We start from the raw sequence: 25000 nt of genomic DNA on the forward strand, positions 1-25000 counted from the left end.
CATATAAAGTTTGCAAGTCCAATGGGCCTCTCTTTCCAGTGATGGCCGACTAGGCCATCTTTTGATACATATGCAGCTAGAGTCAAGAGCTCCGGGTTACTGGTTAGTACATCATGTTGTTCCAACTATAGGGTTGCAGATCCCTTTAGCTCCTTTAAGATTTTTATAAGATAGAAAAGTAAAGGTTAAGAAGATAAAAAGCAAGCCATAGCAACTCTAGTCACACAAGATGGTAAGAAATGCATAGGCGAAGAGAAGAAACATTTAAAGCTGTGTTGTCTGAAGAGAAGACAGTTTCAAGTAGGTCAAGGCTGGGTCAGACGGTACTACCTTCTCCCTTCTTGCTAGGTTTTTGCTAGGGTACCTACTCACCAACTTTAAGTTGGCTGTAGCCAATCAATGTTTGGAGATTAAAACATTGCACAATGATTAAGTATTGCATGGATACAAGGATATGTAGTACAAGTATATCATATATCTATGACAGGATATAAAATATAAAGTGGTAATATAAAATGTTTCTGTCTTTCAGGAAGTACATTATCTGAAATGGGAAGATAAATGTCTACAAGGACAATAATGAAAGAGGTGCAGCATCCAGCAGAATACAAGCAATGCTATCTGGACTACAGGGCCTAACTGCTTGGTGATACATTCAGTTTCTTTGTTGTATTAAAAGATCCAGACTCAAATTCTAGGTCTCTTTCTAGTTACCATTACCAGTGATATAAAATGGGATTTCCACCTAGAATGTAAGTTTACAAGATAAAGACCATTACAAATTTTGTTTTATTAAAATGATCAGTGTTATATGAACTACAGTTTCTACCATTAATCAATGCACATATTTTTTCAAGAACAACACTTGAAGCTGAATGCGTTTAACACTCAGGAGGCTGAGGTAGGAGGGCTGTTGTGAGTTTGAGGCAAGCATAGACTATATAGCAAGAGACCGCAACTGCTCCTCTACCAAAGAAATAGAATATTGTAATTATTAGCTTTCCATATTTCTCATGTAATTCTAGTGGTAATGTTCTGCTAGTTATTTAATATAGGTTACTAATATTACTCCTACCCTATCTCTTTCTAATTCTTACAATTTAGGTGTTTGTTTATTCTTGTAGAAGCAACATCTTTCCTGAACTTCTATAACACTATACAGCAGCAACAAACTCATGGAGGTAAAACACAAAGACAAAGCAGCTGAGTTTACAGATAGCTCTATCATGAGAGTATAAACAGATTGTGATGATACATTAATCACAAAATTAACAAAGTACATTTTATTGCTTCTATTCAAGGCAAAGTTGTAGAAGATCTGGATAGACACAGAAATTAAAGTCTGAGAGAGTTATGAATTTTAATAGTTGAAAGATATGTGGGTTATTATTTGATCTACAATGGTGTCCTGCCTGCAAAACCTGTTAAGGACAATGATGGCAGAAAGCTCATGGGAGCAATCAACCCATAACTGATTTGACTGAAGGCCCACTCCATAAGACAGAACCCATACCTGACACTGCTTAGGGAACCAGGAGCCAGCGACTAAACAGCCCAGAGACCTAGGGTAAAACCAAATACTACTGGTCTAGAAAAAGAAAAGAAAAAGAAAAACAATATAGTGATAAAGTGACTTGAAATGACATTCTGCTAGACTCATAGATCTGTGTGCCTTGTACGACCATCATCAGAGAGGCTTCCTCCTTCATCAGAGGGGCACAAATACAGAAACCCACAGACAGACACTATGCAGAGAATGAGAGACCTTGGAACACTCAGCTCTAAATGGGATGTCTCCATTAAATTGCTTCACAGAGCTCAGGGAACCTCAAGAGGTGGGTGGGGGTGGGGTAGGGAACAGTGTAAGAGCCAGAGGGTATGGAGGAACCAAGAAAACAAGGTCCTCCAAATCAACATGATCACAGCTCATAGAGACTGAAGCAGCATGCACTGGTCTACAACAAGGTCCTCTGCATATATATTATGGCTTCTAGTTTAGTGATTTTATGATATTCCTGAGTGTGAAAATGAGTGGGTCTGTTTCTTGTCTTCTCTTGAGTTCTGTTTGTTTGCTTGCTTGCTTGCTTGCTCGCTCTGTCCAATTCTGGGGTATAATATTAAAATACAGCAAAATAAAATATAATAGCATAAACCAAAAACTAACACCTCAAAATTAGAGAAGAACAGGTTTCTAAGAAATAATAGTATGCTGAGCGGTGGTGGAGCATGCCTTTAATCCCAGCACTTGGAAGGCAGAGGCAGGCGGATTTCTGAGTTCGAGGCCAGCCTGGTCTACAAAGTGAGTTCCAGGACAGCCAGGGCTAGAAAGAGAAACCTTGTCTCGAAAAAACAAACAAACAAACAAACAAACAAAAACAACAAAAAAAGAAATAATAGTAAAATGTAACAAAATAAAATATAGTAAGATAAAACCATAACTATCTCTTAGAAGCCTGTTCTTTTCTAATGAAAGGCGGAAAGGCATGGATCCAGAGAGCAGGGGAGGTGGGAAGAAACTGGGAGGAACAGAGGGTCAAAACCTATAATCAGATTATAGTATGTGAGAAAATAATCTATTTTTAATGAAGGAAAAAGATATGTGGGTTATTTTTGAGCCCAGAGGAAAGCAAAGCCCATAAAAGACATTTTGGACACATAAAGTATGTTTCATGATACACAATTTCTGTGGCATAGAGTGACACAATTGTGTTCACTTTGAGACCCATATCTAAGGAGGGACAGGAGGCACTTAGTGTGTCCCAGAGAAGAGCAGCTGACACTTCCTCAGAGCAAGCTGATGAAGCTCCTGAGGTAAAGGATGCTTCTGAGCACTCCTACTGTGAACCTCTCTTCATTCCTCCTCAGGACACTCTCTCTCCAGCCTCTAGTGCTTCCTCACGCTGACTGACTGACTGACTGACTGAGCCATCTTAAGCTCTTTTCTTCCTCAGACCTCAACTTCTAGTCAACTACAAGTTCATAAAAAGCATAAATTTCCACAAATGACATTTTTCAGCTTGAAAATGTTAAGATTAACCAGACAGGATACTCACAAATATAAAATGAACAAATTCTCTTATAGCATTAGGAAATATTAAATATACCAGAAAACATAATTGCCTAAGTTGCAGACAGAAGAATACATGACGGTCAGAAGGGTCTTGGGACTGTGGCAGGGTTCTTATTACCTTTCCCAGTTATAGAGATTAATGTTGATCTGTATGGCTTGATAAACAAGGCCAGCCTGGAGCAGGACTGTTTCAGCCTCCTGGATGTTCCCACTAAACATTAGTATGTGGGCCATTTTTGACTCTCTAGATGGAAGATCTTTTATAGCATTGATGTACCGAACTTTATCAATCTAAAAAGAGGAAGTGAAATATGACTATCACAAGTCAGTAATCATAAAAATATAATGAACTATGTTAAGAGAAAAACTATTGTGCATTACATAAATGAGTGACTTACTTCCCCAACTGCTGCATAGGCTATTTCTGCAGTGACCATATCTCGATTAGCAACAGCCATAGCCGCTAGGCAAGCCCACATGCTTTGCTCCTAAGGGAAACATGAAAAGAATTGTCTTAAGTAGGGAGCTGAACTCAACCTATAGGGGGTCACATTTCAGATATCCTACATATCAGATATTTACACTATGACTCATAATGTATTGCTATAAGCAGTGGTTTAAATTCTACTGGTGACACAATTAAGTAATTAACTTACAAATAAAAATGAAACATGGCACTGAAAGAAACTGATAATAAAATAAGTTACATAGAAGTCGGGCATGGTAGCACACATGCAATCTCAGTACTTAGTAGGCAAAGGCAGGTAGATATCTCTGTGAGTTCAAAGCCATTCTGGTCTACACAGCAAGTTCAAGGCCAGCAAGGGATACATAGTAAGAACCTAAATCACAAAACAAAACAAACAAAGCCAAAAATCAATCAAACAAAATAAAAATTACTCTCTATTTAAAAACATTACTATCAGACAGAGAACTTCTTTTGAATAAATTTATTTTATTTCTAGTTATTAAAGATTTCTTTTCTTTATAACTCAAGATGATGAGCTTCCAATTATTTTTTTTAAGAAGTGGCAAGGAATATCACTTACAGATATTCCTCTCACACAATGCTACCAACAAGCCACTGTAAGAAAAAACATCTAAATGCCATTCTACAAGTATGTACTCTAAGGGATATTACCTAACAACTAATAAAAAGGGCTGTGTTCAAGTATGCCTGCAGTATATACAACCTATTAGGAAATGCTGATCCAAAATAAAAGATCTTAACCTTAAAGAGAAAAAGCTGAGGAGGCTGAGATGGATAACTCAGCTTCCACTCCGATGTAGCAAGCCCGAGTCTGTGAGGGTAGAACTTAGGAGTCTGACTTCTAGAAAAGACCCGCAGGACTGGTCCATGTGCCAGAAGGAAACTGCTGGTCTAGTTACAGCTTCTGCAAAGGCCATGTCACACAGCAGCATCTGCTCCTCTGTGTTCAGCAAGCTGTCCCAGTGTGCAGCAGAAGGGAAGGTCCTGCTCACAATCGTCTTAACCCTTACGTGGTCTCGTTACTCATTTCTCAGAAGGGAGACCAGGGTACAGTATGTGCACAATACGGAAGGTACCTTAACAAAGCGGCAAAGTCTTACAGCCTCTTCCCACTTGGAGCTGCTCACGTACTCATGGAGGATGGCAGGGTACGGTGATATGCTGATGTGTACCAGGGAGCCATCAGCTCTTCTTATAGTTACCTGATTTCCAACAAAACTCACTATATGCGGGTTTTTACTATATTCACTGTTGAAAACAAACAAGGAAAACTTACTACATTCTACACATTTTTTCATATGTATTAAATTTGGGAAATAACTCTAACATATATAATTTCAAAATTGACACCTACCATTTAACTCCAAACAGAATGAATATTCAAATAAACATTTCAATATAACATGTAGATAGATATACACTTGAAGCAAACTACACCAACTATTTAAAGTGGCAAAAGCTACTCCATATTTGATTGTTCCCCTAAAGGCATCCGAGTAAGTTTTGGTTATTGCTTGGAACCCTGTGGTAACTGCTTGTTCCCCAAAGGGGTTTGTCAGAGGTGAGCCCAGCGAGGCCTGCTTGGGGGGCAGGACACTGCAGGGAGGCTCTCCTAGGACCCCGTCCCCTCCCTTACCCCGGCCCCACTACTCCCTGCTGCCATGTGCACTCTACTGCCATTGACCTAAAAGGAAGGGGGCCAATTGGCCATGGACTAGAAACTCCAAAACCGTCACCAAAATATCCCTTTTCCTTTAATAAAGCTGTTTGTCTCAACTACTGCTCTAGTAACAGAAAGCTGACATCTTCTTCCTTGAACCTTAAATTATGAAAACAAATAACTTAGCTATTGGCTTAGAAAACATGGGCAAATAGATAATTTTTTTAAAAAGTGAATTCCAAAATTACTTTCTATTAGTACAAAGAGATGAACTTTAAATAAGAAGACAATAAGAAGATAATAAGAGATTTTTTTCATTAATTTGTTCATACTGTTTTTCCCTGTTTTACTGACTGAGTCCGACTCGGCAGCCCTGCCAGGTCTAGAGCTCACTGTGCAGACCTCACAGAGGCCCTCTTGTCTTTTCCTTCTGAGCACTGGGGACAAACTCGTGCACCATCACATCTGGCTACTTTATAAATACTTTTAAAAATAAGACTTTATTTTGGTATTTCCCTAGTTTTGTTGCAGTTGTGAACATAAACTTGTAATACACTGCGAAACTTAGACCTGAGGAGTCTAACTTACTGCTGTGTGAAGAATAAATGTTTCTCTTACAAATTTAGGAATATTTTCCTGACATGTCTTGATTTTTTTTTCTTTGTTTTTAAAGCTTTTCAGCAATTGTGGTTTAATCTACCTTTAACATCACTCAAAAATCTAACTGAAGAGACACATCGTTGGGATTCTTTTTTTTTTTTTTTAAGATTTATTTTATTTATATGAGTACCCTGTAGCTGTCTTCAGACACACCAGAAGAGGGCATAGGATCCTATTACAGATGGTTGTGAGCCACTATCTGGTTGCTGGGAATTGAACTCAGGACCTCTGAAAGAGCAGTCAATGTTCTTAACCACTGAGCCAACTCCCCAACCCCATTGGGATTCTTAAAGTAAATGAAAATGTGTATGCTGGGTAGCTGTCACAAAGTATATCTTGCTGCAAAATCTTAATACTTCCAGGTTAAAAATTACTAAATCATAGTGAAAAAAACCTCAACTGAGCTATCATTAAACAAACCTCAGAAATTGTAGTCATTTGTAAAAGATGAGTAAATGGTTCATATTTTGTTTTCAATTTGAGTCCATTACTTAAATCTTAACCAGCTTTAGCTGAGCAATTTATGCAGTTGCGTCTGATTAAACTTTTTAAAACATCCATGAAAAAGCATGACAATTAGAGCTTTATTTATATAACATGGAATCCGGTGCAGGACATTACCTTGCATCTCTTTCGTACAATGTTTTAGGCAGAATGTCTCTGTCCACATAAATGGTATTAGGATAATACCATACTGTGAACCGAGTATCTTGAATTCCGCAGAGGATATTGCATGTATCACACCACGCCAAAGTATGTACCATGGTTCCTTAAAAAGAATAGTTGTGGTCCATTAGTATCAACAGATATTAAAATCTATCTTTAAAATGAGCTGACAAACAAGATCCTAATTAATACAATGGCTATATCTCTACTTTCTGTTTGTATAACAAGTGTACAGATGCAAAAACTATGAAAAATGAAAATACTTGAATGTTCTCCCTAGACCCATTCTGGGGTTAATCAGCAGGTGTTTCTGTGCTGACTTAGCCACAGAGTTCAAATTTGCTATTGAAATTGAGTGACAAAGTTGTGAAGAAATGTGAGACTAAAACTCATTCACTTATTAAAACATTAAAGCTGCTAGGTACATAGCAGACCATCTAAGAAAACAGACAATAATTACAATTTTAAGTACATGGAAATTATTTTACCAAGTTTAATAATCTGTTCTTCTTTCCCAAATCGTTTCACGGAGGTGATATAGAGATCTCTGTTCTTGTCAATGAAAGCAATTTTTCTGTCATTGGTAAGTCCTTTTTGATCCAGAGCAATTTCTGAGATTTCATTCTAAAATTTCAAAAAGTATGCAAGAATTAAATTCATTTTAGCTCCTGACATCTGGTCACTTTAATTAGTTCTCAGCACATTTCTGTTCTTAAGGGCCGACAAAACCAACTGTGGTGGCACACGCCTATCCTCCTGGCCCTCAGGAGCCAGAGGCAGAGGGCGATGAATATGAGGCCAGGCTAATTTACAGTGAAAAATCCTGTATTGAGCAGGAAGAAAGAAAGAAAAAAGACACATGGAACAAAACAACAACCAAAATTAATTAAATGTCAATTACCCACTCATAATAACAAAATGTCCCCATGAACTTATTTCATTAATTTTTAAGCCCATGGGACACAGATTCAAAGAAAAGTGAGATATAACTCAGGAATGGGAGAGGTTCCCACAAAGGATTACTCCCTCTTCAGTAATTTTAAATCGGTAATAACTAAGAATTCAAGAGCAGTACTAAAGTGTAGTTACTCTACTGGCAACATGAGGTTCCTTAAAACATCATCAAAAGCATCCGCACTGACTCTCTAGGGAGAACATCTGTGCCCCGTCCTTCGCTGACAGGATCAAAGGAGAAGGGCTCAGTATCACACAAGAGGTCTGCACTAATGAAAAGCTTCTTTATAACATGTATCCCGAATAGACTGCCTAACACCTGTACTTTAAAGATCTGTTAAGTAAACTTTAGAAACACGTGGGAGTATCTCATGTTGCTAGAACATTAAAATTTACAATTTTCTTCATGTTTTTTTTGTGAAACAAAAAATGTGCTGAAGGCATTACATTTCCCAGATGAGACCCATGAGCATTCAGTGATTTTTTGGGGGTAGGGGGTGGTGGCAGGGGGTTTGTGTGGGGGTCAGAAAAAGCAAATACCAAACAAGTCCAGAACTTACAGCTCCAAGATCTCCATTTTTCTACAATAATAAAACATTTCTGGAATACTGAATTAATCTATTACATTAATTAGTAAGATGAAGTTTCTCAAAACTCAAAAACACTTTAGTATGGGTTCAATTATGCTTGATCCAGGAGTGATATGTGTGCTGCCTACTGTGTCTGAAGACTTTGCTAGGAACTCTGAACTCAACAAATATCATGATTATATTGTGTCTAGGATTATAAACATAATACCTGTGATGGCTTTTATGTGCTCAGCCCAGGGAGTGGCACTATTAGAAGGTGGGGCCCTGTTGGAGTAGGTGTGGCCTTGTTGGAGTAGGTGTGTCACTGTGGGTTTGGGCTTTAAGACCCTCATCCTAGCTGCCTGGAAGCCAGTATTCTGCTAGCAGCCTTCAGATGAAGATGTAGAACTCTCAGCTCCTCCTGCACCATGCCTGCCTGGATGCTGCCATGTTCCTGCCTTGATGACAATGGACTGAACTTCTGAACATGTTAAGTCAACCCCAATTAAATGCTGTTCTTCTAAGAGGTGCCTTGGTCATGGTGTCTGTTCATAGCAGTAAACCCTAACTAAGACATTACCTTTAAAATAGAAGATATACATATACCTTTATGCAAGTTTGTGGACCAGTCTTTCTACTTCATATTTTTAAAAGAGAGCCCCTCTAGAATATAATTCATATTTTAAAGAAAAAATCCTTATTTCATGAACATTACAGCACTAATATTCTAGTGGTGTAAAAATACAAATACTTCAAATAAATTATCCTTACAATTAAAGGCATATTTGCTGGGCTGGAGAGATGGTTCAGTGGCTAAGAGCACTTGCTGTGCAATCATGTGGACCAGAGTTCAGATCTCACCCCTGCATGACAAGCCAGATACCTGGTATATGCTTTAACCCCAGCTCTGAGACAGGATGGGGACAGAAGGGTCTCTGGGGCTTCTGTCTTAGTGGAGAAAATTAAAGGCCCAGGTTCATTAAAAAGACCCTGTCTCAAAGGAATAGGTGTGGGATTATAGGAGAGGAAACCTGGCACCCTCTTTTGGCCTCTGTTTGTGTGTGTGTGTGTGTGTGTGTGTGTGTGTGTGCGCGTGTGTGTGTGCAAACACACACCCACATACAAATAAGTAAGTAAATCTTTTTTAAAGGAGTGTTTGTCATCCCCAGCAATAGAAGCTAGTGTTGGTGTAATACTAGAAATAGTTACACGGATGGTTCTGGTGCCTAGGAAGTTGAAGTCAGACATGGAGAGTAATGATGTGTGTATACACAGAGGCCCTCTTTACACTGCAGAGGCCCCCTCCTCCTGTCCAGTCCACCCCCTCCTTCTGTTCTAGTCCTCCTGAGTCACTCTGCAGTGGGCCATGAAAGCAGTATGTGTTCACTTAAAGTCTCTCCCTTGCCGTGGACTGATAGTCATCTAATACCTCTCAGACTTATTTTAGGTGTCATGGCACATGCCTGCCATCCTAGCCCTTGGGAGGCAGACGGATCAGGAGTGCAAGGTCATGCTCAGTTACACAGTAAGTAAGAGCAAAATAAAACCCCAAACTTGAGTTGTACTGTGAGCACTGTTACTACAGCGAATGCTCCAGTTTTGGTCTCCTCACATTGCTGGGTAAATTATTATTGTATAGAACATAAGACATTGCTTTGTTGTTACTGCTTACTTTGGTTTTTATTTTGTTTTGTTGAGACAGGAATTTTCTACATTACCTTCCTGGTTCAATACTAGAAATGCAGCCCAGGTGGTGCTCAAACTCTTGTATTCTTCCTGCCATAGCCCCTTGTGAACGTTAAGCTTAACCCACAGCGCAAGTAGAAAGTAAAACTTAACACTTCTCGTGTTATATCCACATATACTGAGTAAGTTATGAGATGTAGAAGAAATGACCTCCATTCTTACAACTATGAAACTGGACATTCTTACACTTAGGATATGTGCACTAGTGGGAAAAGTTGCCATACTAAAACAACCATTTATTCGATGTTATTAAATTATTCTTACTTTAACCTTTCTTACAAAAAATGATTACAGCTGGGAAATTTACTTCTTTTTATATACTTAATTCTACTGTGAAGGAAAAGTTCTGCTTCTATAGTATTGATTTAAATGACAATAAACAGGCATTCCATTATCTTCTAATGGGAGTGGGAAGGCAGCCTCTGTAGAAGATAATGGTTCTTAAAAATCACAAATGCTGAAGTCCTTTGATGTAATTTAGAATTAGCGGCAGGCACAGTGATAACAGAGCAGATGCAAGGCAACACCGTGGTTGGAAAGAGCAGACACTTTCTCGCCTGTCTCACTAGCCCAAGCCAGCCTTTAGCTTGTGATCCTCCTTCAACATATCCATGCTGGGATGACCAATGAGAAGCACAGTGGCCAGCTACCCAGGGAGCTTAGACACCCACCAACGGGGCAGGTTAAACCAGCCAATACTGCAGACGCTGCTGTATTATGTGATGGTGGTCGGGAGAAGAAAAGAGCGTATGTATAGATGTGGAAAGACCTCCAAAGTGGTGTTCTGTGAGAGAGCCAAGTGCACATCTGTGTGCTGTACGCTGGTGTAAGCAGAGGGAAAGAACACATGGCAGTGCAAGTCTCTGCAAGGACATAGAAGACATTAGTAACTGTGGTACTTCTCAGGTAGAGTACTGAAAATTGGTGTGGTAGGGAGACATTTTTAAAAAAGATATTTTAATGTTTTTTCACATTTCTGATTTACATGAATTGATACATTATTTTAAATGTAAAACAAATAATGACTAAAGGGGGAAATACAACTTAAAGAAGCAATTTCATTGGAATTGTTAAATGTTAAAAGCATCCTTCCATTCTCAAATATCACTAGTTTAAAAGGATAACTGTAGTGCAATGTGCTCCTTTTAAAGACTAAAAACCCAAACCACCGCACACTTGACAATTTGGGGTGCTTTGTACTTTTATAGAGAATAATTTCCCCCTATAATATAGTTGTTGAGCTATGGTCTTAAGATTTAAAGAAAATGCTGTCTAAGGACAGCTCAGTAAGAAATTTACTACAAATTTATAAAGACACTTTTTTGTTTGTTTTTGTTTTTGTTTTTTTTTGTTTTTCGAGACAGGGTTTCTCTGTGTAGCCCTGGCTGTCTTAGAACTCACTTTGTAGACCAGGCAGGCCTCGAACTCACAAATCGGCCTGCCTCTGCCTCCCAAGTGCTGGGATTAAAGGCGTGTGCCACTACGCCCGGCTCATTAAGACACTTTTATCTACAAGTTTAGTAAAATACAACATGTTATTGAAAAGCAGTACAAGTCTGGTCAGCAGACACACACCACAGCATCTCATTCATTCACCTGTCCTCACAGGCCCTATTCCAGAATTTCTCTGTCCTTAGTCTTAAGTTATAGCATTTTTGATATAATATGGAAGACATACACTTATTTTTAAATATTAAATTAGTCTGTTTTCCTTCTTAAGGTATAACTATTATTTCAAAAAGCAATTAAGTGAACAGTGGCCATTTACACTAAACCCAGCAAATGTGCATTACCTTATGAGAAAGAAGTCTCCCATCCCCTAGGGGTTTTCCAGTTGAAGCCTCAAAGAGGAAGATGACTAGAAAAAAACAAACAGTAGAGCATTGATGGTTACATTAGACCCACTGCTGGTGAATTTCAAGGAGCTGTCATAATTCTTAGGAGGTATCACTTAGCTCTATGGACCACAGAACCTCTACCAGCCCAGGAAACCAACATCCAATTTCTAGTTATTACTGAGGTGACATTTTGTATAAAAGTAGCATAACCAATGTTTTCCTGTCCTATGGTAAGGAAAGGGTCCATAGGTTCATCTGTGGCAAGGCCAAATGTGGACACCAAGTTACAGTCAGGGCATCTCTAGTTTAGTTCTATGCAACAATCCTTTTCACAAAACAAAATGTGCATTAAAAACCATTTATACGATGCCAGGCAATATACAGCATGCTGTTTCTATTATACACTCGAGTGGTAAAATAAATAATTTATCCTGGATTCTTGGCTGGGAGCTTCAAAACCCCTTAACATTTCTGGAATAACAGAAGATTTTTTTTGCTTTGTTGCTGAGAACAACAAATTCATTGGTACTTTCTTTACTACAGATGAAGGTTCACAATCAGATAAACTGAGCAGCAACTAACAGAATGGAGCTTTTAGGTCCCTGGCTTCTGTGGATAAGAAGGGATCTACAGACTAAGTTCAAAGGAGTGGCCAGTGATTTAACTGACCATACAATGTAGTAAACCCTCAAAGCTCAGCTAAAAGAATAAGCAGCTGACATGGAAAGTGATGGCAATCTCATAAAGAGTACCCTCAGCTTTGTGGGATGTAAGAATTCTAAATATTCAGAGTTTGAACAAAATTGTAGTATACCATGTTTGGGAGTAAATGGATTGTCAATAATTGAGATCCTCCATAAATCATTAATACATTATTACAAATTGATGACCTTATAAAACATTCAACCTGCCACGGCAGAGAGGAGGTGCTGGGGTCTAATGAAGGATGTCAGGTATCATGGGTGTGCCTCAGGAGGGGGCATGGGACCCTAATGCTCTTCTGCAGAACAGCTCCACCCTGTCATGTGCTCCTCCTACAACGTTCTGATTTGCCTCACGTGACCACGGACTGAAACCTGATACTGCAAATACAAACAAACTTTTCTATCTTGCAATTGCTTCTCTCAGGTAGAGAAAGTTCACTCATGTGTAAATAAGATGAAATTTATAAAATATTTACTGTCTATCAGGTGACTAGTTTAGAACTATTTCTTGGGTAGTTTTCTTCTTGAAAGCTGTTATCAGTGATTTGTTTTCCAAATGCTAGATAAAAGAATCAGCTACCAAGATGAAATCTGGAAGACACTTCAACAGTAAATAACTTCCTTAGATAACCAGGAGTTACTTTTAAGACAGAGCATTTTATAGGGCTGACAAGTCTACAGAAGGAAATTGCAATGTTTTACTACTCCAAACTACTGTATTTCTTCATATTGGTTAGGATGGTTCTTTAAAGGCACAAACAAACAAACAAGCAAGCAAGCATGCCAGTGAACGTGGGAGAAATGGAAATTAGAATGTTTACTCACTGACTGCTGTTAGTAGTAACATAACATGGTGCTGTTACCATAGAAAACAGCACAGAGGAACATCAAAAAGTTATAAACGGAACTTCAAGTGATCTAGCAATTCATTGCACTTGTGGGAAGCACTGGCTTCAGATCTCATGTTAGCAGTCTCATGGTCATTGCATCATTACTTACAACAGCCAAAATGTGGACGTGACATGGTCAGTCTGATCAGTAAACAACAACAACAACAACAAAATGTGTATGGGTGGGAGCACAACAGAGCGGGGTGAGGAGGGAGGAGAGGCAGAGGGAAGAGGGAAAGGGAGAGCCAGCCAGTCAGACACACACAAACACACTCACACACACAGAGATATCACTTAGCCTTAAGAAGGAAAGAGAGAAAAGAAAGCCTTGCACATCTGGAAGACAGGCTAGGTGAAATAAGGTAGCCATCAAAGGACAAATGCTGCACAATTCTACCAGTGTAGATGCCTAAAATAATGAGTCTTACAGAAGCAGATAGCAGGATACTGGATGCTGGAGCGGGGAAGAGAAATGATGTAAAATTTCCGTAGTGCAAGATGAGCAAGGTCTAAAGGTCTTCAGTACAACACTGCCACAACCAGTCAACCAGGTAACAACTTGAGAGGAGAGGCTTCACATTAAGTGCCATCATGGATTAAAGTAGTACGTGGGCTGGAAGGATGGCTCAGTGGTAGGCAGCTGCCTAGCATGGAGGAGACTGGGTCCAGCCTACCTCTCTGCCCTCCTCTCCTGCTTGGTTCACTCTGAACCATGGAATAGCCTTCAGATAGTCCCTTTAATGTGTCAATCATTCCCTCCTGGGATCTTTCTACTTATTTGTTCTGTAAGTCAGTGCGCCCACAGTGCCACTCCTTCACCCTGGATCAGTCACTTCAGAGCATGTGTCCTTAGCCAACTGTTGAGTTACATGTGTTCACTGACTTCATTTTGACCACCTTTGATAATTTACTTAATCTAGAATAGGATGTCTTAATAAAACAGTTTAATGTAACATGGCATTACAAAACACTGGAATATATATATACATATATATATATATATATATATATATATATATATATATATATAATATATAATATATATGTGTGTATGTGTGTATACACACACACACACAAATCTAATATGGCCTGGATTTTTACATGTAAAATTTAAATTATTCATATCTTCTTTTTACTTCATTAACCTAAAATATTAATTGACAAATATATAAACAAAATAAATGGCACAATGAAGAACATTTACTATATTACTAAATGAATACAAAGGGAATATCAAAGAAGCTTAAAAACTTTAAGAATTAACATATATTTTAGAATCATAATCCTTGAAATAAAATTATGTGAGTAATATATTTACCACTGGTCTCGGATGTTGAGACAACATATATTTGTTTTACCTGTATGAGAATTTTAGTTATTTAGCTCATGTTTAAAAGAAATCAGGGAATTCCTGGGTTTTCCACAAAATGTTAATATATTAAGAGATGAAGAAAGGGAAGTCCCATAGCTTTATAAACTGCCTGAAATTGTACATGAAAGGCCACATAACGGCAGACTTACTCTTCTCGTCAGCTTTGTCCTTTATTGCTATCGTGTCATTGCTCAGAGACACAGTCTGAGCGTTCAGGATGTCTGTTCTCATGCCAGGAAACTTTGGAGAAGAAATGAAGCGCCCTTCATAAGAGTGCAGGTAGATACCACCGCCATCCACCAGAAGAAAATGTCTGAAAAAAATTTTTAAAAAAGGAAGATGCTCCATTCTCATTTCTCTATTGAGTAAGAGTTTACCTTTGGGGGTAAAAAACCTAAATCCTAAAATTATAAGTATGTAGATAAAGACTGAAATATTTAAAACTTGAAAGTGTTTGTTTTATTTTGCCTTTTAACTGGAAGTAGGGGAGGGAAATGACAAGGTCAAAAACATCGAGCCCGTGTCCTCAGATCTGATGTCATTTACGTTATGCCCTCAACTCATCTCTTTTTCTAGGAAGACATCCCACAAGAAGGCAATCAGAAAATCCTCGTTTTCCAGTCATGGATGGGAAGATAAGATGCTGTTTGCTCTATGAAACAATACTGAGACGGGTTTCAGAAGCAGAGTGTGTTCAAGATAAAAGTCAGGTGCTGGTTAAAGCCAAAACCAAAAATGACTCAAAAATTAACTTCAGTGCCAGCATTTATTAAAGTGAGATGCTTCTGATTTTAAGATTATGAAGTGATCATAGTATGTATTCATATCAAAACACTCATGATATTTGCAATGGGCATTCAGGTACAGCTATATTCTTTGCTATAGCTATATTCAAGGCTCTAGGATCCTTGTAGTTAATAATTTCTTAAATATTTTATGGTCAATATATTTTTTCTTTGGAAAATTCACACATTATAAACAATAAAGAGGAAAACAAAGACATCTCTGTACTAAAATTCATTCAAAATAGATCTCTACCTAATATAGATACTGACAGTAAACAAGGGATGAATACAGCAAACATTTTAACTAATGTTTTCATCCTTGGGGATGGACCCTTGCTCTACATATGTGAGAAAAATGCTCTATGAGTGAGCCATTCGCAGAGCTACTAGTTCACTTTGTGTGTGCACGTGTGTGCACCTGTGTGCATGCAGGCAGGCACCAACTGTATTAGCTCACCACATGTGTAGGTCACAAGGCAATCTCAGGTTAGCCCTTCTGCCTTGTTTAAGAAAGGAACCCTTTGCTCTACAGAGCTGCTACACCAGGTTAGCTGCTACAGAGCTCACCTACAGACCTCTCTGCAGCTCCCACTCACCACAGAGACTCGAACTACAGATGGCGGCCACTACTGTACTCAGCTCACTTGGGGTCTGAACTCTGATCCTCACATTTGTGTGACAAGCGTTTTGTTCAGGTAGCAATCTCTCCCACCCCTAACTCACTTTTGATGGGCATTTTATTTCAAATTATTCATTGTTGTTGTACTTTGCAGGGAGCAGGGGAAGAGATGTGAGACAGGGTCTTCTATGGGACAGACAAGGTACCCTGGCTGTCCTGAACTTTTTGTGTAGATCAGGTTGGCCTCAAACTAAGAGAGATCCATGTGCCTTTGTCTCAAAAGTACTGAGATTAAAGGCACGTGCGTGTCTACCTCTTATTCACTGTTTTTAAAAGTGTCTACAATGTACATTTGTCTCTGTCTACTTATTTTAAAATATTCTTTCTAGAATCATAACTTCAGGATCAAAGAGCACATACCTTTTAAAATGAAATTAATGGGTGTATACTACACCTATATTTGTATTTCTAATGAATAAAAAAGTACACACTCTAATACTTAAGGATATGTATTTATTTAATTGAAGTATTTGGTCCTTATGGATTAGTGTATGGCCACACAGTATAAAAAATGGTATTTCCCAATATTGACTAAATGACACATTATTAATATATTCTTTCTTGCTAGGCAGTTATAAAGCATGCTTTTAATTCCAGCACTTGGGAGGCAGAGGCAGGTGGTGTACAGAGTGAGTTCTGAGAGAGCCAAGGGTACACAGAAAAACCCTGTCTCTAAAAACCAAAAACCAAACAAGAAAAAAAATCCTTTTTGTCATTACTAAAAGCTCTTTGTTTCTTTCTTTGTTTTTACACTGTACAAAAATGCATCCAAAATAGACCAAACTCCTCAGTGTGAGATCTGTCACTTTTTGAAACTATTATACAAATATAGGAAAATGACATTAAGATACAGTCATAGGCCAGAACTCTCTGAGAAGGACTCCAAGAACCCAGACAATGATATCGAGGCTTGGCGAAGTGAGGGCAGGGAAGATGCTTGAGGACCTAAGTTCAGATCCTTGGCATGTAAAACGCTGGGCACAGCAGTGTGCTCCTGCAATCCAGCATTGGGGAGGTGAAGATAGGAGTGCCTGGAGCTCCTTGGCCAGGCAGCCCAGCCAAACTGGGAGGCTCCAGGATCAGTGAGAGACTCTGTCTCAGTATAGTACAGGCAAGCCCAGGAGGTCTCCACCCTACACAAACAACACAGCCAACTAAGGAATTCTAAGAGCGGGGGAAATCGTCTTCCTCAAGGAAAAGCGCACCAACTGGCTATCCAACATCCAATGGTCAGTCCTCAAACTATACGTACAAGTAACATTATACAAACACACCCACACACACCAATAGTTAATGAAAAAAAGGCCATGGATTTGAAAGAGAGCAAGGGGGAACATATGGGAGGGTCTGGAGGGAGGAGAGGGAAGGGAGAAATGATGTAATTACATTATGACCTCAAAAGAAATAACCAAAAAGGTATGGTGGAGAACATTAGATGAAGACACCGGGCATGAACTCTGGCCTTCATGCACACAAATGTGCACATGCACTCCTACATACACACCCTTACACACACACACACACAAACATACAGACAAATAGAGCAATGGAGGAAGACATCCAATGGTAATCTCTGGCCTACACACATGCATGTATACCTGCACATGTGCACATCACACATGTACAGAAATGTTATCACACTCAGCACTGCAAACATTTCTTATTATAAGTAAGACATCAGCTTTTAAACTTCTCATGAGGAAATAGTGTTTCAGTGGGTAAAGGTCTGACTATAGAGATGAAATCAGAGGCAGGCAGTAACTAAATTACCTTTTACATAACTATTTATGCCATCAATATATACTTAAACTATGAACATACTCAATAAACTTATAAATAATTTACAAAATTATTTGGAATAAAAGACATTTGAAAAACAGGGCCTTTAGCTAGCTGACTCTTGCCTTTTAACTGGTAAAACGACATATTTAAAAGCCATGATGTAAGTAAAGCATGCTTCATTTCATTAAATGATGACAAAGTTTGATGCAACATTTCCTTGATGACCCAGGATCACCATCGTGACGACCATGTTCCTCAGTAATTAAATGACAGTCTGACTCAGCCCCTGCTCTGTGCTTCAGCTTCCTCTTCCTGTGACTGCCCAGCCACCATCGCCCAGCAGCTTCAGTCCTGTTCTGGCTACTTACGGAAACCTCTGGGCTAGAAAACCTGCTAAAGACCAGCACTAAGCTGCCTCCACACCGGGAGAGGAGGTGAGTTAAGGTGTGTGGCTTTGATGCAGAGGGTTTATATGCATGTTTAGGTAAATAACTACATTTCCACGCTTCGTTAAGTCTTATTGGGTAGCTTTCCTACACCTGACCTTGGGCAAAGTGCAGAGATGTTATTGTCATAGCTTTTCTAAGTTTGATTCAGAAGGGGGTCACTGCCCTTAATAAATCGACTGTCGGTTTTTATTTTAAAATTGTGGCTGCTGGAGTAACATCCAGTCCTAATTTGCTCAAGCGTATCACCCAGGGCTTCTTAGTCCTGGATCACTGAAGAACTTGCCAGAAAATACTACTTCTCAATTTTCAGCCACAGCCTAGAAGCAGGCTCATAAAATCAATGAGCTTCAACCAATAGTTAAAAATGAAACTAGAGCTGGGGGTATAGCTCAGTCACAAGTATGCGCTGAGCACAGGCAAGGCCCGGGTCCTGTCTCCGGTGCCAGGAAGGAAAAGGAGGAGAGGAGGAAGGACAGTGGAGCAACACTGGACCACTGCTGACCATTCACCTCACCTACCACACTCTTAGACTTTTACAAACTTAGGATAAACTAAAGCCACATAGAAGAGAAAAAGAAAGAGCAAGCAAACAGAACACTGGGGCCAGACTCCCTTTCCTGTTGAGTGTCATTCTCTCATGCTGTTACGCTAATGTTACTTGTAATAAGATTTTCCAACATTTAAAACTAGTAAACTAGCACATTTCTTGATTTTAATTTTTAATGTAGTGAATGTTAATTTATATATATACATATAAAACTCACATGTTACCTTAGTATCTTTGTAAGAATATAAAGAAATTCTGAGAATAAAATATTTAATTACCACTGATCTACTTAAAAATTATTAAACACATGATAGGAAAAGACTGCAACAACCACTTGGTGGCTCACAACAATCTGTAATGGGATCTGGTGCCCTCTTCTGGTATGCCTGAAGATAACAACAATGTACTCATGTACATAAAATAAATAAATCTTTGATCCCGGCGTGGTGGCGCACGCCTTCAATCCCAGCACTCGGGAGGCAGAGGTAGGCGGATTTCTGAGTTCGAGGCCAGCCTGGTCTACAGTGTGAGTTCCAGGACAGCCAAGGCTACACAGAGAAACCCTGCCTCGAAAANGGATTTCTGAGTTCGAGGCCAGCCTGGTCTACAGTGTGAGTTCCAGGACAGCCAAGGCTACACAGAGAAACCCTGCCTCGAAAAACCAAAAAAAAAAAAAAAAAGAAAAAGAAAAGAAAAGACTGATCCCAAATGACTACTACATCATTTTGTGAGAATTAAAAAATTAAGATTTATTTTTATCTTACATAAGTATAAGTGTATTTTACCTGCTGTTTATGTGCAACATGCATGCAGTTCCCATGGAGGCCATAAGAGGGCACTGGATCCCCTGGAACAAGTTACAGAGGATTGTGCCACCATGTGGATGCTGGGAACTGATCTTGGGTCCTTCCTCATCTCTCCCACCCCTGTGAGGTATTTTAAAACTGCTACATGAGCTATCTTAATCCTAAATTCAATAGTTAAAATATAAACAAATTACCTTTCTGCCTGCAGAATTAAACTAACGGTTCCTTCTTTGAGATCAAATATAAGTGGTGTATTCCAGTTCTTCGTACTAAAAGATGAATAAAATGAACTGTATTAGCATTTCAAATATTAAACACATATTAATAAGCAAGCAGTTACTCATCTTAAATAGTAAATTTAATTTCACAAATTATCACATATGTATTTCTATTAAAGCACTTTTAACACATTAAATTTATTCACCTGTCAGTATCCTCAAGTAAAAAGCAGAGATTCTGTGTCTCCAGCAACGATTACAGTAAGTGCTTACTGGAGAATACTGTACATGAATGTAGGAATCCTAAGAACGAGTCCTTCTTCTGCTGTTTATTAGCTCTGAGTTTAGGCAGGCCATCTAAGATTTCTCATCTGAAGAACAACAGCAGCATAGCATCCTGAAGATGGATGAGGCTAATCTGGATTAAATAGTGGGCTGCCACATCTCCCAGCCTTGTGACTTTAGCAAGTTTAGCTTCCTTAAAGTCAGTGTCTTCCTAGAGAATAATAAAGAGCCCTCTAAGCGCCTGACAAAGAATGCCGTAATAGCATGATGGCACCCAGCATGGTCCGAACACTCAGGAGGCAGAGTCAGGTAAATCTCTGAGTTTGAGGCCAGCCTGGTCTGCATAGTGAGACCCTGCCTAAAACAAACAAACAAACAAACAAACAAAAACAAATATAACATAATTGTGTTCAACATAATTATTTTTCCTATAGATCTTCCAGTACTTTTGTTGGATTAAAACATTATTTCTGTAAAGTGCTCTAAAAATGTAAGCTCTGACCACACTTACTCAATAAAGTGACAAGTAGACGCACAAATAATTCCTCTCGTTTTTAATAGGACAACGAGATTCAAAGAACCGGGAGAAAGGCAGACATGATGGCTAGTAATCCTAGCACTCAGCAGTGAGAGGCAGGGGGGTGACTATGAGCTCAAGGTCAACTTGGGCTACATAGTGAGAAGAAGGCCATCTTGGATTAGAGAAACACCCTGCCTAAACAAGCAAAACCAAAACAAAACTGGGGCAAGTGAAGACACGTCTACAACTGAAGTTGTTTCCCTCTTTAAATGCCTTTGTATTCTCAATAACTCTCATAGAACCAATTCTGGTTTTGAGACGCAGTCTTGAACTAGCCAAGACAGTCTTGCTGTCAAGTAGAGTTCTAGTTTGGCCTTGAAGTAGCTATATAGGTGTTGATGGCCTTAGACTCCTGATCCTTCTATCTCCACCTTCCAAGTGTTGAGGTTATAGGCATGTGTCACTTATTCTTTTATTGTATGTATATGCATGTATGTTTATACATATTAGGTGGGAACCGGAGCCCTTGTCAATGAGACTCAATATTGTTACATTATGACTTACTGGGCCATAGGATATCAATGCAACACTATACTTTATATGCTTCGATTCATTTCTTTATTCAGATACTTGCTCAGTGACTACCACATGCCGAGCTAAGCCACGGGCAAACAGTCTACCCCATATTTATAAAACAGTTAAACCAAAAATACATTGTAGTATAAAACAAGCACAAGTTTTTCATGTCCATAACAAAACTTCCTGACGGTATGAGTTGTTTTTTGAGTTTTTTGGATAGTTTAGATGGTAGGATGTAAAAGCTTGCTTGTACTACTAAAAATAAGGATTTTGGAAGTTGACTATTAAATATGGCCACTGCCTAAAAATGAAATTATATAAATTTACTATTATTGCCAAATTATGTTCAAAAGAAAGGCAAGAACTGCTCGGGAGTCCTCCCTGCAGCTCATTCTACACATGGCAGTTATTTACATCCATCGTAGCAAGTAGCTGTAATATAGTACACTGACTGCCACCCGGCATCTCCTCTCCTCATTCAGCAAAATCACACTGATGATCTAACATCGGTCACTGTAGAAATCTTGACATCATTATAATCACAGACTGTAAATCAGGCCGCTGCTTCCAGAAAGCTGCTTGTGCAGTGCTTATGAGCACAGCAATACCAAGTGTGTTTTAGGTTTCCGGGCAAGTTCTTGGTATATTAATTATCATTCAGGAGGACACTGAATGTATTTTTCACTGTTTCTGAACAGCTCCAGGTCATAGTGCATTTACAGTTACTATAATTCCATGTCCTTACTGAATTCTTCCAGCCTGCCAGCCGTCCTATGTTACAGTAATCTGCTGGCTCCTCAGCTATGCTAAGCGATGGATTTTGACTTAAGACTCTACCAAAGTCTTCCTTCCTATGTAAGGAAACCACAGCACACAGCTATGTCCAGTTTTAAAAGTGAGCTTAACACACAAACTTCATTACCTCTATTTTCTTGCACATATGGGGGGGGGGGTCTTCATTTCCTGATCTGAAACATGGTGTTAATCAGTATGGTTTTGAGAAAGTTAAAGTTAAAACAAACTGTGCTGATATGAAAACTTGAAAATAAATCTCTCATCACTGACAAAACCTCTGGATTTTCAGGAAATGCAAAGGTGCTTACGAGAACACATAGCACTGGAGAGACGTTGAGACAACCAAGTGTGCATGGTTTAAGGATGCTTTAATGACTCTGTCCCGGAACTCCAGTAGATCCATGGCATCATTGAGAACGTTGCGAACCTAAGCAAGAAAAACAACGTTTTTAAAAAGAAATCTAAATTAAAAAAAAAATAAGCTAACACGATGTTAATATGTAGGAAAAATTCAATGTGCTCTTAATTAGGTAAGTATATAAAAAAGAAATCATCTAGGCATAAACTGATATACTTTGGCATAAAAATCAACTGAGAAGGTCCAGATACCAAAAGAAAAAAAAATCCCTTAGAAATAAATAGAAAAGACCTATAAGGATTTCTCATCTTCATGCCAAGCCAAGCGATACTGGAATGGGATGAAGTTAAAAATGCTCCAGCACCAAGATGCAGCCAGAGAGGGTGACATATACAAGCTGGAAGGAGACCATATGATTTCTGTCCAAGAGAGTAAGAATAGCTCTTTTTTCGTTAGATTTTACTTCAAATTTTAAGTTCTAAACAAAGAGATGATTGCCTTAAAATTCAAAAGTGGAGGAGATATTGGTTTCATAAAAGGAATGTAAAGACTGTATAGGAAAGAAGAAAAGTGCACAGAGGCGGGAAAGCACTTCCCTATGTGAGAACAGGTAGTGAAGAAGGTTAAGAAGCAACTGGAGCTGGGCGTGGTAGTGCATGCCTTTATCCCCAGCATATGGGTAACAGACAGACAGATCTCTGTGTTAGAGGTCAGCCTGGTCTACAGAGTGAGTTCCGGGACAGGCAGGACTACACAGAGAAACCCTGTCCCCCTATACCCTACCCCAAATCAGATAAGCAACTGGAAAGGGGAAATTCAAAACACTTCCTGAGGAAGAGTAATCCTGCTCTCCGCATGATCTCCTAAGAAGGGGGCTTGAAATTGTTTTAATCTCACATAGCTTGCATGAAGCAACTAGCACCTGCTGTCCTTTACATCTAGTTATTGGGTTCCTGCGCTGAGTCCCAGCAGCCAGTTCATCACCACCATTATCTTACACCCTGTTATCAAGGACTTGAGCTGACTTGTCCATGCTTGCTTTTCTCTCTTTGGTATCCTGTTGGTCAGTCCCTCTGGGAGCTAACTTCCTGCCTACACTCATTAGTTCTGAATCTGTGCAGTCACCTCTAACCACTGAATAAGAAGCTCTCTGGGCAGAACTGACATCAGGACTAACTTCACTGAGCCTTTCTAGCCCCACTCACTTTCCTGGACAGTTCATAATTTCATTTTCTTTACAGCTGAATAAAATGCCATTGTAGAAAAAAATCTTACAAATGTTCAGAGGAGACAAATTTGCAAGGATTCTAGCATTTAGCCACGTTGGTCAACAGTTTTTAAGTCAATGGACAAACTATAATAAATCAAGAAAGAGGGTGGATGGCTCAGGCTCTTTCCGCTCTGGGTGAGATCAAGGCGCATAAGGCAGCCGGCATACCATGAATGAAGAATCAGGAAAAGAACACAATGACACCCACAGGCCAGTCGCCCTTTAGGCCCTCCTCTAGACAGTGTTGTTTTTTCTAATAATGCAAAGCTTTAGTCAACAATTCAATGAAAGAAAGACAGGGAGTCACACTCTTCTAAGTACAGCTTCAAATTTCTGGTTGAATGTTTATAGCCCTTAATTCCTGTTGTGGGGTCCTCAGGAAATCAATGCATGCTTTAATAAAGAGGCCCTCGCACTCTCAAGTGAGAACACAGCTATGAGACAGAATGTACCCAGTTTGCACACTAACTCTACTGGCTTCTTGGTCTTGGACTTTGCAGCTTCTAGAATTATAAAGGAAAAGGTTATGGTATTCCATAAGGCAGCCTGATAGCTTGGCAAGCATGGCACATATCTGTTCCCCAAATATCATCATGACATGAGCCAGCAAAAGTACATACACATATGCTCTTTGTTACTGCATCCTTAGTTCTAAAATCCCATCTCAAAGATATGTAAGCAAAGCTATAGAATGCCACCTGTGCAGGCTGCTTACAACAGCACACAATAACTGCAAGACTAGAAACAGCCTAAACGTCTGCCAACAGTTCGATTAAACCACGGTGCATCCACACATGCTGTATAGCTGGAAAACAAAACGCAGAACTATAAAGGGGCAATACAAGACACAGAACAGCATGTTTAGTATGCTATCTCCTGTCACAAGATTTTCCCTGTCCAGTTACTCTAGGGCAGCTGGAAGCCTGTGAGCTGAGAGTTGCAGAGACAGAGAGCGTCTCGGGAGAGAGAGGAAGGCCAAGATGGAGGTGGACATGAACAGCATGGCTTTAACCAGCCACAAGTAGCTATAATATCATAAGGTTAGAATAATTGAGATAAAGCTTTTATCATTATTAACTGGCTCTGAAATTACTGTATTGGCATCTGTATATTGAGAATTTAGCCATACACAAATCTGTTTGGTTAATTATAAGCTTCAAGAATTTTGATTTATGCTGGGCATGGTGGCACACGCCTTTAATCCCAGCACTCGGGAGGCAGAGGCAGGCGGATTTCTGAGTTCGAGGCCAGCCTGGTCTACAAAGTGAGTTCCAGGACGGCCAGGGCTATACAGAGAAACCCTGTCTC

General features: G+C 39.3%; 1 protein-coding gene across 2 annotated transcripts in view; it reads right to left on the reverse strand.

The window, feature by feature from the left end:
• The window catches only part of Ift80 (intraflagellar transport 80), a 103134-nt gene that overhangs the window by 16152 nt on the left and 61982 nt on the right, over positions 1-25000 (reverse strand). For both annotated transcript variants that reach the window (XM_021157702.2, XM_021157703.2), the window contains exons 10-18: positions 22373-22491; positions 19862-19936; positions 14769-14932; positions 11609-11673; positions 7035-7170; positions 6502-6649; positions 4637-4808; positions 3469-3558; positions 3189-3361 (exon numbers count right to left, since the gene is read on the reverse strand). In XM_021157702.2, the coding sequence (XP_021013361.1) occupies positions 3189-3361; positions 3469-3558; positions 4637-4808; positions 6502-6649; positions 7035-7170; positions 11609-11673; positions 14769-14932; positions 19862-19936; positions 22373-22491 (1142 nt within the window). The remainder of the gene's footprint in view (positions 1-3188; positions 3362-3468; positions 3559-4636; positions 4809-6501; positions 6650-7034; positions 7171-11608; positions 11674-14768; positions 14933-19861; positions 19937-22372; positions 22492-25000) is intronic.

The sequence above is a fragment of the Mus caroli genome, chromosome 3 (genome assembly GCF_900094665.2).
Source record: "Mus caroli chromosome 3, CAROLI_EIJ_v1.1, whole genome shotgun sequence".
Lineage (NCBI taxonomy): Eukaryota > Metazoa > Chordata > Mammalia > Rodentia > Muridae > Mus > Mus caroli.